Source organism: Erinaceus europaeus, chromosome 3 (genome assembly GCF_950295315.1).
Source record: "Erinaceus europaeus chromosome 3, mEriEur2.1, whole genome shotgun sequence".
Lineage (NCBI taxonomy): Eukaryota > Metazoa > Chordata > Mammalia > Eulipotyphla > Erinaceidae > Erinaceus > Erinaceus europaeus.
In genome coordinates, this window is record NC_080164.1 from 22,321,431 (window position 1) to 22,336,009 (window position 14,579).

At 41.8% G+C, this 14,579-nt stretch overlaps 1 protein-coding gene across 1 annotated transcript in view; it reads left to right on the forward strand.

Moving 5' to 3' along the window:
• BIRC6 (baculoviral IAP repeat containing 6) overlaps positions 1–14,579 on the forward strand; it is a 190,948-nt gene that overhangs the window by 174,869 nt on the left and 1,500 nt on the right. The window contains exons 69-73 of the mRNA XM_060186837.1: positions 2,889–3,106; positions 3,978–4,139; positions 6,837–6,914; positions 9,938–10,126; positions 11,130–11,264. Coding sequence (XP_060042820.1) covers positions 2,889–3,106; positions 3,978–4,139; positions 6,837–6,914; positions 9,938–10,126; positions 11,130–11,264 — 782 coding nt within the window. The remainder of the gene's footprint in view (positions 1–2,888; positions 3,107–3,977; positions 4,140–6,836; positions 6,915–9,937; positions 10,127–11,129; positions 11,265–14,579) is intronic.

Here is a 14,579-nt window from a genome sequence, read left to right on the forward strand (position 1 = left end):
TAATCTTCAGGGAGTTGGGCGGTAGCGCAGCGGGTTACGCGCACATGGCGCAAAGCGCAGGGACCGGCATAAGGATCCCGGTTCGAGCCTCCAGCTCCCCACCTGCAGGGGAGTCGCTTCACAGGCGGTGAAGCAGATCTGCAGGTGTCTATCTTTCTCTCCCCCTCTCTGTCTTCCCCTCCGCTCTCCGGTTCTCTCTGTCCTATCCAACAACGATGACATCAATAACAACAACAGTAATAACTACAACCATAAAACAACAAGGGCAACAAAATGTAATAAATAAATATTTTTTTAAAAAATTAATCTTCAGTAATCTCAGCTTCTCTGAGAAAAGAAGGAAGCCAGACTGCCTTTTCCCATGTAGTCTCAGATTGCTTCTGGCTTATTAAAAACAAAAAAAAGGGCAGTTATACACAATTATAGACAGATAGTTGTAGAAATAATAGTAAACCCACATCCGCAACCTTAGGCAAACTACTGTAGCTTACAAAAAAAGGGAGTGGAGTCTCAGAACTCTAGTGGTAGAATGGTGTGGGATTATACTCCTGTTGACATGTAATACTGTAAATCATATTAAATCGCTAAAAAAGTCTGCCAGGAGTGAGAATGTGTAGGCGGAGTCCTAGCACTAAATCTGTTGGAAAAAAAAGATTCTGTTGTGTAGTCACCAATGTAAAAGGCTTGGGAGGGGTGAAGGTATGGGGTGAGATGGCTCTCTAGTCCTGGTGCACAATCGTGGAGGAGGGCCTAGGCTGGCGGTGCCTGAAACTGCGAAATTTTACACATGTAGCAAAAACTGTATTTACTATAAACGATTAATCACTCCTAATTAAAATTGCAAAATAAAAAAAACTACTTATGTAGTTGAAAATACTTATGTAGTTGAAAGCATGTATATATATCCCAGCTCTGAATATCATTTAAAATTTTTTTTTTAATTTATTCATGAAGGATTGCACTCGGGACCTCACGCTTGAGAGTCTAATGCTTTATTCACTACACCATCTCCCAGATCGCACTGAATATCACTTAAAAAAAGAAAAAAAACTTATTTGCTAATGAGAAAGAACCAGAGTATCACTCTGTCACAAATGGTGCTGGGATTTGAACTTGGGACTTCATATTGACAAGTCTAGTGTTGTACCCAATATACGACCTCTTGTTCTACTGAATTTTTATTTTATTTTGGTATTTGTGAATTTTTTATTTTATTTTTATTTTTCTCTCACCCTTTCCAAAAGCTAAACAGCAATTAGCCATTGCCCCTTTCCTGCCTCCCAGTTTATTTTTAAAGGGACCAATGGGGGAATAGAACCAGAGTTGCAGTCTTTGAGGTGCAATGCTGTAAATGAAACTCAGGACCCTCGTGTTTGAGAGCTTTGTCCTTTGTCCACCTCCTGGACTAATCGCCACTAAATATTCCCTATGTCTTCCGATGAAAAACAGTCTCCAAAAACAGCCCCAGAGGCAGCAGTTGATAAAGTACAGGACTCTTTAGCATGAGGTCCTGAATTCTGTCGGTGACCTCACATGTGCCAGAGGGACACTCTGGTTCTCCCCTTCTACTCTTTTTAATAAATAAATTAATAAATATTTGAAATAAAAGTTTATATTAATCTGTGTGTGCTTATTCTTCCATATGAGAATTTTCAATTTAAAGTTACTGTCTGTAATTAAGAAGCTGAATTATATGTCACAGCTCTTGATTAATGTAAACCAGCCAGGAAGCTTCTTTCATACCACATAAATGACAGATTCCCAGATTGATGTGACTGTAGACACAAGAGTTTTACTACCCACTGCCTTGTAGGGGGCCTGCATTGTGGTGCACCAGGTTGGGTGCATGTTACAATGCTCACGGACACGGGTTTGAGCCCCTGGTCTCCACCTGCAGGGGGAAAGCTATGCAAGTGATGAAGTAGTGCTGCAGGTGTCTCTCTTTTTCCTTCTCTATCTCCCCCACTCTCAATTTCTGCCTGTCTCTGTCCAATAAATAAAGACAATAAAAAAATTTAAAGATTTTTTTTTTTGTATTTTTAAAAATATATTTATTTAACTTATTGGATCGAGACAAAGAAATTGAGGGAAAGGAAAGGGGGCAAGGTATCTTTTAAAAGTTTATTTTCCCTTTTGCCCTTATTTTGTTGTTGTTGTTGTTACTGATGTCATCGTTGTTGGATAGGACAGAGAGAAATGGGGAGAAGAGGGGAAGACAGAGGGAGGAGAGAAAGATAGACACCTGCAGACCTGCTTCACCGCCTGTGAAGCTACACCTCTGCAGGTGGGGAGTCAGGGGATCGAGCTGGGATCCTTAAGCTGGCTCTTACTCTTTGAACCACATGCACTTAACCCGCTGCACTACCATTGGACTCCCGGCAAGATATCTTTTTACTGTATCACCTGTAAAAGAAATTAAAGAATTTCTGGGCCTGGTGGTGGCTCCACTGGTTAACTGCTTATTACTGTGCACAAGGACCTGGGTTCAAGCCCCTGGTTTCTGCCTATGGGAAGAAGCTTCACAAGCAGTGAAACAGTGCTGCAGGTGTCTCTCTCTCTCTCCCTCTCCCTCCCTCCCTCTCTCTCTCTCTCTCTCTTTCTGCCCTTCCCATCCTTCTTGATCTCTCTGTCTCTGCAATAAAGAAGTAAACCATATTTTTAATAAACCATTTCTTGCTTTTACCTAAATAATCATTTCCATCCACCCAACAGTTTGCCATGTCTGTCGGTGCTGCGCTTCCACGTCGCAGTCTTCTTCATTTGGGTGGAAGGAGAGCTGTGATTTGTGATTTTTATCGTTATAACAGTTATTCTGCATTCTGTTTTCTCTCTTTCTCTCTCTCTCTCTCTTTTTTTTTTTTTCAAGTGTTGCTTTCTTCTTTTCCTAGATACATTTGAGATGGTTTCTGAAGATGACGATGGGAAATTGGGTTTTAAAGTTAATTACCACTACATGTCTCAGGTGAAAAATGCAAATGATGCAAACAGTGCTGCCAGAGCCCGCCGCCTCGCCCAGGAAGCTGTGACTCTTTCCACCTCACTGCCTCTGTCGTCCTCTTCCAGCGTGTTTGTGCGCTGTGATGAGGAGCGACTCGACATCATGAAGGTAGAAAAGTAGTTTCTCTCTGCCCCCTGGCTACCCTGGTTCTTCCAGTATGCGTGCAGGCTGGATCTCCACAATCAACAGAATGTTCGCTATTTTGGGCATCGGTGAAAGGTCCTAATGTTTCTAAAGGGTGTGTAGATGACACTGCTTTTCAAAATAAAGTTTTAGGAGAGTTTCCAACTCTTCCTGTGCAAAGGTTGCCCACAGCCTGTCCCACTTAGAGCCATTCTCACAGATTTTAGTTCCAGGCAATACAGTAGTTTCAGGACTTCTTCCTTGCCTGTCTCTGTGTCTTTCTCCCTCTCACTCTAGTAGTGACAGTACACTAATAATCTGCACATGTGTATGTTGTCAGTGTGGTGATCTGGCTTAAAATTCTACTGGATCAGTAATATTTTGAAGGTTCTGTATCTTGGGGGAATTTGCCTTATGTTTGTAATTTGATTTATGAGTTAAATAGCTGTCTTCTTAGATACTCAGATGAAACTTGATTCTTTGGCAGGCTTGCTTTGCTGTTTTCAATAATTTTTCAGTAGAACTTACAGATCTTGCCTATCTGAATAAACTATTAGCCTGTGTCTTGTTACAAACAATAGAACCAATTATAGAATAGTTTCCTGGGGAAGTACATTAATAAATGACCACATCTTCACATTTGAGCTTTTTGTTTCATTAATCTGCACCTAGAAGATAATCACTTAGACTATAACTCTTATTTATTTATTTATTTATTTATTTATTTATTTTCAGATTCTCGTAGAGATGTATATGGGATATAAAAGGGTCATTCTTTCATGGTGGGTTTTGCTTTTCTAAATAGTTGTGTTTAAGAATAGTCACACAACATCATGTGTTTGCATATTCCTAATAGGTTCTGATAACTGGTCCAGAGGACACCCCATATGCAAATGGATGCTTTGAGTTTGATGTATATTTCCCTCAAGATTATCCCAGCTCACCCCCACTTGTGAATCTAGAGACAACCGGTGGTCATAGCGTGAGATTCAATCCAAACCTTTATAATGATGGCAAGGTAATTATAATTTGTTTCAAATGTCAAAAGTATTGTAACCAAGGTTTCTTTATTGAACAAAAATTTTGTTTAAGTTATTTCTTTCCAAGAGGATGTGGATTTCTTCAAGCTTCTCTGTACAACAAAACTTAGTCTAAAGAAAGTGGAAGGAACTCTTAACACAAGGACAGGAATACATTTATGAAGTGCTTACAGAGAAGTGGTTCAGCAGTAGAGCAAGGAATTGTTTTGTTAGAACCTCATAGTGTAGGAAAGTGAGTATGGCCCTGAGAGTTCAATATCTTGAATTTATTCTATCGCACAGAGCTGCAGGCATTAAAGCTTGGGATCTAAATCTATTGGTGGGGAAGGGAAAAGCTGCTGTTAGTATTCACTGACATGCTGTGAGAAGCAACCGAAATTTCATGTCTGACAGTATTTTGAATATATCAACCTGTTCAGATAGCAGCTTTTTAAAAATTAGTGATGAAGGTACCTGCTAAATGAACCCATGTATTTTATACTGTTGTTTTCAGAAAGTACAATAATTTGGAGGTGACTTCTGTTTTCTTAAGGGCAGCTCATTTTCCAAGTTAGTTGCCCAGTACGTGAAATTGTTAATTTGAAAGTACAATTGAAAGGTTCCTGATCCCCTTTTTGCCAGAGTGATATCTTTGACCTGGTTTTATTCAGATATGTTTAGATTTTTTTGTTGGTGTTGTCTGTTTTATTTATTTATTTATTTATTTATTTATTTATTTATACATACCAGAGCAGTGCTTAGCTCTGGCTTATGGTGTTAGGGGGGATTGAGCCTGGGACTTCAGAGCCCCAGTCATGAGAATCTCTTTGCATAACCATTATACTTTCTACCTCTGCCCTGTTTAGTTTTTATTTATGTGAAAGATAGGAGGAGATAGATCCAGACATCACTCTGGTACATGTGTTCCTGGGGATTGAACTCGCGACCTCATGCCTGAAAGTCCAGTGCTTTATCCACTGCACTACCTCTCGGACTATAGTTTGTGGGGTTTTTTTGTTTGTTTGTTTTAATAATGTTGTAGGGTAGAGGCAAGCAGGATAACTCAAAACCAAGGTCCAAATTTTGAGTCTATTTCCTGGCCGAGGACTGTCTGTCCCGGCAGGTACTGTCACCCAGCGAGGTGCTATTCAGAGAGCAGTCCCAACCCTGTTACATAGCTGATTATAAAGGCAAAAACCACAGCTTTCGCAAGCAAGCAGGGTACAGCAACTAATATGGGCAGTTAATTATAGAACACCCCCTTTTGACCCTCCACACTTTCTACAAGAAATCCACACCCGCTACTCTCTCATTCTTAAGGGTATTTTCTAAGTATACTGTACACTCTAGTGAGTCAAGACTTTTCCTGGTGGTGGTACTGGCAGGGTCGCCAGGAGGCCAAGATGGAGCTCCTCAGCTGTCAAGTCCTTACAGAAGTTTCCACTTTGGGGCCCAGGTGATGGCACAACTAGTTAAGCACACATATTATAGTGCACAGTTACTAGGGTTCAAGCCCCTGGTCCCCACCTGCATGGGGAAAGTTTCATGAGTGGTGAAGCAGGGCTGCATGGGTGGCTCTGTCTCTTTCCCTCTCAATCTCCCCCTCCCCTCTCAATTTTTCAGTTTCTATCCATTAATAAGTAACTAAATATTTTTACTTGAAAAGTTTTCAGTCTCTTTTGCATAATGATTATGCAAAAGAGACTCATGCCTGAGGCTCCAAAGCTCCAGGTTCAAGCCCCTGCACCACCATAAGCCAGAGCTGAGCAGTGCTCTGGTAAAATAAATAAAAATTAAAAAAGAAATAAAACCTTTTTTTCCAGATTTTATATTGTTTTGTTTTTTGAGATAGGGGCCAGAGCAGCACTGTGGCATATTTGTCATTGGGGATTTAACTTGGGATCTCATGCTTACAAATCTAGAGTACACTTCTATACCTCGTGGACTGCTGTTTGAACTCATAAAGTCTCTAATGTGTCTGAAAGTATGTTCCAGGGCCCTAATAAGATCCTCAAGATCCTTTCAGGGGGTCTGTGAGGTCCTTCTATTTCCAATTTCAAGGTATTGTGAGGCTAGTTTTCTTCTATCAGGACAATATTGCAGCAAATTGAATGTAGAGGCATATGCAAAATCAAGAAAATTTCTAGAAAGCTGTATCTCGGTTTCACAATGAAATGTATATCATTATGATATATATAGATATATATAGATATATATATAGATATATATATATATATATATTTGATATTGTCATTTTTGGATAGGACAGAAAGAAATGGAGAGAGGAGGGGAACACAAAGGGGGGGAGAGAAAGATAAACACCTGCAGACCTGCTTTACCACCTATGAAGCGACTCTCCTGCAGGTGGGGAGCCGGGAGGCTCGAACTGGGATCCTTAGGCCAGTCTTTGCACTTTGCGCCACCTGCGTTTAACCTGCTGTGCTACTGCTTGACTCCCAAAATATTCTTAATGTAAAAAATATACTGCCTTTTGTCAATAAAAAATATTTTATTTGCAAGTTCTGTTGTTGTCAGTTCACTTTTCATTGTGAGGAAATTGTAATGCCACACAGATTTGTCTCATATCTGAAGTTTGTTTTAACGGACTAACTGTATGGTTTTCTTTGGAGACATAATTCTTATCTATTATTTCCTGGTAGCATTTGATTTTAACTCTTGCTTTTCCCCTTCCTCAGGTATGTTTAAGTATCTTAAATACGTGGCATGGAAGACCAGAAGAGAAGTGGAATCCTCAGACCTCAAGCTTTTTGCAAGTAAACAAATTTCTCTGATAGTTTTGCTTAGATAATTAAAGAGCTTTCTTTCTTTCTCTTTCTTTCTTTCTTTCTTTCTTTCTTTCTTTCTTTCTTTCTTTCTTTCTTTCTTTCAACCAGATCATTGCTCAGGTGCGGGGGATTGAACTGGCATAAAGATCTGGGTTCGAGCCCCTGGCTCCCCACCTGCAGGGGCATTGCTTCACAGATGGTGTAGGGGAGTCACTTCTCTCCCCCTCTCTTTCTTCCCCATCTCTCCATTTCTCTCTGTACTGTCTAGTAGTAGCAACAGCAGTGGCAATAACAACAACAAGATGGGCAACAAAATGGGAAAGGTGCCCTCCAGGAGCAGTGAATTCATAGTGCAGGCACTAATCCCCAGCAATAATCCTGGAAGCAAAAAAACAAAACAAAACAAAAAGAACTATTATGGCATGGGGTCGGCTGATGGCACACCTTTTTGAGCACATAAGGACCCAGGTTTGATCCCCCACCCCCCATGTGCTGGGAGATAGCTTTGCAAGTGGTAAAGCAGTGTTCCAGGTGTCTCTCCCTATCTCCCCCTTCCCTCTTGATTTCTGATTGTCTCTATCCAATAAATAAATAAAGATAATAGGTTTGGGTGGTGGTGCATCTGGTTGAGTGCACTTAGTACAATGCACAAGGACTTAGATTGAACCCCCAGCCCCCACCTGTAGGGGAAAAGCTTTGCAAGTGGTGAAGTAATATTGCAGGTCGTCTGTGTCCTGCCCCGCCCTCCCCCCCCACCTCCAGGGTTATCCCTGGGGCTCCGTGCCTGCACTACAAATCCACTGCTCCTGGAGGCCATTTTTTCCATTTTGTTGCCCTTGTTTATTGTTGTTGTTGCTGTTGTTGGATAGGACAGAAAGAAATTGAGAGAGGCAGGGAAGACAGAATGGGAGAGCAAGATAGACCTGCTTTCACCGCTTGTATAGCAAACCACCCCTACCCCCATAGGTGGGGAGCCAGGTGCTCTAACTGGGATCCTTATGCCCATCTTTGCGCCATGTGCACTTAGCCCACTGCACTACTACCCGACCCCCTTTGTCTCTCTCTATCACCCCCTTCCCTCTCAGTTTCTTTTCTTTTTTAATATTTATTTAATTTATTCCCTTTTGTTGTCCTTGTTCTATTGTTGTAATTATTATTATTATCATTATTGATGTCATTGTTGGATAGGACAGAGAAATGGAGAGCGGAGGGGGAGAGAAAGACAGACAGACACCTGCAGACCTGCTTCACTGCTTGTGAAGTGACTCCCCTGCAGGTGGGGAGTCGGGGGCTCGAACAGGGATCCTTACACTGGTACTTGAGCTTTGTACCACCTGCACTTAACCCGCTACTGCGCTACTGCCTGACTCCCCTCCCCTCTCAGTTTCTGGCTTTGTAAATCCAATAAATAAAGATAAAAAATAAAAAATGAAATAAATATAATAATAAATACATTATGGCACAGCAAAAGAAATATCATCCTCTCATTTCCCAGTCACTATAAAGCTTTAACTCCTATGCATATAAGTTAACCCTGTTGTTATTAAATATTCCTTCACATATGATATGGTTCTTCTGTAAATAATTGTATTCATTAAGCTTGAGGTTTAGTTCTTATTTTTCAGAGTATTTGACACACAGATTTCATACTCTTTAATTTTATAATTTCCAGAAACACTTGAACACAAAATTTTATGTGATATCTTATCAATATTTCTTGCTGATATTTTATCTTAATAGTTGAGTTTTTCAGCAGGTGGTATGTTTAAAGATTTTATTTATTTATTTTAAACATTTATTCCCTTTTGTTGCCCTTGTTTTGTTGTTGCTGATGTCATTGTTTTTGGATAGAACAGAGAGAAATGGAGAGAGGAGGGGAAGACAGAAGGGGAGAGAAAGATAGTCACCTGCAGACCTGCTTCACTGCTTAAGAAGCGACTCCCCAGCAGGTGGGGAGCTGGAGGCTGGAACTGGGATCCTTATGCTGTTCCTTGGACGTCACACCATATGTGCTTAACCCTCTGAGATACCGCACGAATCCCAGATTTTATTTATTAATGAGAAAGGTAGGAGGAGAAAGATAAAGAACCAGATTATCACTCTGGTTTATTTGCTGCCGGGGATTGAACTCGGGGCCTCATACTTGAGAGTCCAGTGATTATCCACTACTCAATCTCCCAGACCACTAAAAATAATTACTAAAAAAAGGTGTAACATAAAAGAATTTATAAGTTATAATTATAAGCCTGGGCAGTGATAATACCCATAGGATACACATTACCTATGGGGCGGATCTTATGTTTCCTTCTCAATTCCTTCGTTATCCAGTAAATGTAACCGTTGGATTCATCATGCAAGCACTGCCCCAGCAATAACCCTGGTTTCAATTCAGAAATGTATGAGGGAACCAGGCCGTGTCACACCTGGATTAACACACACGTCACCACCCATGGGGACCTGGGTTAGGACTGCTCTTCCCATTTGTGGGGTGCGGGGGAAGCTTTACAAGCAGTGAAGCAGGTCTGTAGGTATTTCTCTTTCTCTCTCCCTACTTCTCAATTTCTCTCCTAGCCAGTCAAAAAGGCAAAAGGAAAAAATGGCTGCTGGGAATGTTAAGATTCCTAGCGCTGGTCATGGGAAGAAAAAATAAGTATGAAAATAGGGATATGTTGAGTAGATGAATATGTAAACTCATAGGAGGCAAAATGAGTGACTAGTTGAACCTGGTGGGCTAAACTTTGTTTTCACAGAGATGATAATCTCCTTTTCCCTCTATCTGTCTCTATTCAGTAAACTGTAAATTAAGTTAAAAAGATATTCTGTAAGTCTTTGGTGTTGGATTTTGCTTTAACAATGAATTATTTCAATATCATAATTGTTATCATTGATGTCATGATGGTAGAAATAAGTGGATGTCTATATTAAAAGGATTGCCTGGTTGATACAGCATGATGCCATGTTACTGGGAGTAGAACATCCTACAAAACTATTGTTGTGTCCTCCTTCCTCAGGTGTTGGTGTCTGTTCAGTCCCTGATATTAGTAGCTGAGCCTTACTTCAATGAACCAGGATATGAACGGTCTCGAGGCACTCCCAGTGGCACACAGAGCTCTCGAGAGTATGACGGGAACATTCGACAAGCAACGGTTAAATGGGCGATGCTTGAACAAATCCGAAACCCTTCCCCCTGCTTTAAAGAGGTACATTCAGTGAGTTTACACTGTAGTTCCAGTACTCTAGTTGTCTTTGTACTGTACCTAAATCTTAGTTTCTTGAGTTGATCGTGAAGTATAAACATTGCTTTATAATATTGCCAGGTTATGTTTGGTATGCTGCTGTTTGCCCATCACCTAAAGTCTCGTCCCATACACCTCCAAACACTTGGTCTGCTGTTTACCTAGTTACTAGTTTACCTAACTCACTGCCTCCTCCCCTCTGATAACTATTTTATTCTTACAGCCTAGTAGGTTCTCTCTCCCTCTCTCTTCTCCCCTCCTTCCTCTCTTTCTTTCCTCCCTCCCTCCCTCCCTCCCTCCCTCCCTCCCTTCCTTCCTTCCTTCCTATCTATTTAATCTACCTCATAATAGGAATGTTATATGGTAACTTTGCACTTGTGCTGCCCCCCCCACCCCCCAGATCATTGCTGAGTTCTGGTTTATAGTGGGACCTCAGAGTCTCAGTTATGAGAATCTGTTTTTTGTTTATTTGTGCTGAGTTCTGGTTTATAGTGGGACCTCAGAGCCTCAGTTTTTTGTTTATTTGTTTGTTTTTTAAGCAAAACACTGGTCAGCTCTGGCTTATAATGGATTGAACCTGGGATTTCGGAGTCTCAAGCATGAGAGTCTCTTTGCATAACCATTATGCTATATCCCTTGCCCTGTGGTAACTTTTTAAAAAAAAAAAAATTCTTATTTTTCATTTATTCTTGGATAGAGACAGTGATAATTTGAGGGGAGGAGGAAATAGGGAAAGAAACAAAGACACCTGCAACTCTGCTTTACCACTTATGAAGCTTTCCTCCTGCAGGTGGGAACCATGGTCTTGAACCTGGGTCCTTGCAAAATGTGGTGTATGTGCTTAGCCAGGTGTGTTACTGCCTAGCTCCTCCCTATGATAACTTTTCACTAAGCATAACTTTCTTACGACGCATTGGGTTGTATTCTGACCTTCGTGTATTGTTCCCTTGTCTGCTTAACTCTTCAGGTTATACACAAACATTTCTACTTGAAACGAGTTGAGATCATGGCTCAGTGTGAGGAGTGGATCTCGGACATCCAGCAGTACAGCAGTGACAAGCGGGTGGGCAGGACCATGTCGCACCACGCAGCCGCACTCAAGGTGGGTTCACTCCCCAGGAGCCCTGGTGGTCCTGAAAAACAGTAGAGAAGTTGGATCTTTATTGATAGACTTGAGGATGCCTGGTGGCTGGAAGGGAATCAGTGAACCAGTAGATGTACTTTAGTTTCTTCCACCTAAGCTGGCACTTTAAAGTCCACAGAGAAAGCAGACTTTGGGGGCTGGCGATAGCACACCCCGTTAAGTGCAAGGACCTGGGTTTGAGGCGCCCCCACAGGGTGTCCATTTCAAGATCGGTGAAGCTCATCTGCAGGTGTCTTTCCCTCTCTTTTTCTCCCCATCCTCTCTCAGTTGCTCTCTGTCCTATCTAATTAAAAAAAAAAAAAGTGGTCTGGGAAGTGGCTAAAGCATTAGATTCTCAACCATGAGGTCCCAAGTTCAGTCCCTGGCAGCACATGTACCAGAGTGATGTCTGGCTCTTTCTCTCCTCCTATCTTTCTCATGAATAAATAAATAAATTCTTTTTAAAAAAAAGGGGAAATTTTATCCCCAGTGACAACCCTGGTGGCAGTTGAGAGAGAGAGAATAGATTCCTTTTGATAGTGAACTGACAGTTCCTAATAAAAAATGACTATGAGGGAGTCAGGCGATAGTGCAGTGGGTTAAGCGCATGTGGCGCAAAGCGCAGAGACTGGCGTAAGGATCCCGGTTCAACCACCCTGGCTCCTCACCTGTGAAGCAGGTCTGCAGGTGTCTTTCTCTCCCCCTCTCTGTCTTCCCCATCTCTTTCCATTTCTCTCTGTCCTATCCAACAACAATAGCATTAATAATAACTACAACAATAAAAAACAAGGGCAGCAAAGGAAAACAAATAAATATTAATTTTTTTATTTTATAAAATGACTATGAGAGTTGTTTGTATATGGTGCAACCAAAATATATTCTGTGAATGCCCTTTTAAACTTCCTTTAGCTTTCCCTTGGACTTGTAACTTTTCAGAATTGTATGACTTGGGGTGATGAGGGAAAGAAGTCGCAGAGCCTATACTGGCTGGCGGTTGGAAACATTTGTCAAACAGGTGTTTGGGAGAGGTGAGCAGTTGTTTTCATTGTGGGCATTCTCAGGTGGAGATGTAAAACATGATGCCTTGCGATTGTTCCTCTTTTGTGTGTGTAATTCCCCCAGCAACCTCCCCTTTTCCCTTGTCTTAGGCCATGTGTCTCTCTTCACCTCTGTCCTTCTCCTCACTACCTGTCTTTTTTTAAAATGCTTTTTGTTTATTTTTATAACTATTTTCCCTTTTGTTGCCCTTGTAGTTTTACTGTTGTTGTTATTGATGTCCGTCATTGTTGGGTAGGACAGAGAGAAATCGAGAGAGGAAGGGGAGAGAAAGATAGACATTTGCAGACCTGCTTCACTACTTGTGAAGCGACTCCTCTGCAGGTGGAGAGCTAGGGGCTCGAACTGGGATCCTTATGCTGTTCCTTGCGCTATCTTTCGATCAGAGCACTGCTCAGCTCTGGCTTATATTGGTGCAGAGGATTGAACCTGGGACTTCAGAGCCTCAGGTATGAGAGTCTCTTTTGCATAACCATTAGGCTATCTATCCTCACTTCTCTACCTGTCTTGTCTACTATTCCTACATCCATGGTACTCTTTTTTTTTTAAAAAAAAATACTTACTTATTAAATTTTGTTGCCCTTGTTGTTTTATTGTTGTAGTTATTACTATTGTTGTTATTGATGTCGTCGTTGTTGGATAGGACAGAGAGAACCGGAGAGCAGAGGGGAAGACAGAGAGGGGGAGAGAAAGACACCTGCAGACCTGCTTCACCGCCTGTGAAGCAACTCCCCTGCAGGTGGGGATCTGGGGGCTCGAACCAGGATCCTTATGTCGGTCCTTGTGCTTCGCGCCATGTGCGCTTAACCCACTGCGTTACCGCCCAACTCCCTCTTTTTTTTTTTTTAAGCAGCTTTTTTTTAAAAAATTATCTTTATATATTGAATAGAGACAGCCAGAAATTGAGAGGGAAGGGGGATATAGTTAGGGAGAGAAACTCCTACAGCACCGCGTCAACACTAGTAAAGCTTTCCCCATGCAGTTGGAGACCTGTGTCCTTGTGCATTGTAATGTGTGCTCAGTCAGGTGCACCTGGGCCCACCACTCCATTCTAACTTTAAAAGTATTATCACGGGGGCGGAGCGGTAGCGCAGTGGGTTAAGTGCACATGGTGCAAAGTGCAAGGACCAGCATAAGGATCCCGGTTACTCAAAAAAATACAGCTAAAAGAGAAACCCCCTAAAATAAATGAGTTGGGGGACAGCATCAGAAGTTATAACTTCCATGTCATTTATTGTATAAGGGACAGAATACATGCTTGAAGAAAGAACTATTGAGAATCTCCCAAAATTAAAGGAAGTAGTTCCCCAGTTTCAGGAGCCTCAGAGATACCTGCTGATTTCTCAAAAGAGACTAAAAGCTGGGAAGGCCTGCACTCAGATTTAAAGTGCTTATCATATCTAGGCCAGATCTGTAAGAGATACTAAAAGGGTTCTCAGGAAATGTAAAATAAAATGACCCCACCCAAATGGGCAAATAGAGAAAGCTAGGAAATAAGCAAAGCCAAAGTGGGCCTCGGACTCAGTGGCAGAAATCAGATCAGTGAACAAGGTAGAGACCGTAGTGAGAGAGATGCCTTGGTGGCTTTTGGTGGACAGACATTGGTGCTTTTGTGGGGGCCCCAGTCCTGCTACTTTAGTTATTTCGGTCAGCGTCTTGTCATTTCTTTGGGTTATCTAGACTTGAAGTCTCTGTACCTTAACAGTCCACTGTGATACCAGTTCAGTGCCTTTTGCTGCTGAATGAGAAGGGGAGATACAGAGAGGGGGAGAGAGAGAGAGAGAGAGAGAGACCGAGACCTTCAGCCCTGCTTCATCACTCACAAAGCTCTCCTCCTGCAGGTGGGGACGGGGGGCTTGAACCTGGGTCCTTGCACGCTGTAATATATATGTTCATCCAGGTGCACCACCACACTGCCTCTATCAGTACAATTTTTAAAGTCACGGTGTAATTTGAGGTCATGTCTGTCTCACTAGGAAATGAAAAGCCCAGGCACAGCACAGCACTCCACTCCACTCCACTCCACTCCACTCCACTCCACTCCACTCCACTCCTTTCTCTAAGCAGGGGTATGGGGTAACATTAAGCTCTATGGCTTCACTTTCCATCCACTTCAATTAGGAATACTATTACTACCCCTCCCCCATCTATTTATTTCTGTCTATATATATAGACAGAAGTTGACAGGTAAAGTGAAATAGACACCTACACCATTGCTTCACCACACGTTAAGTTTCC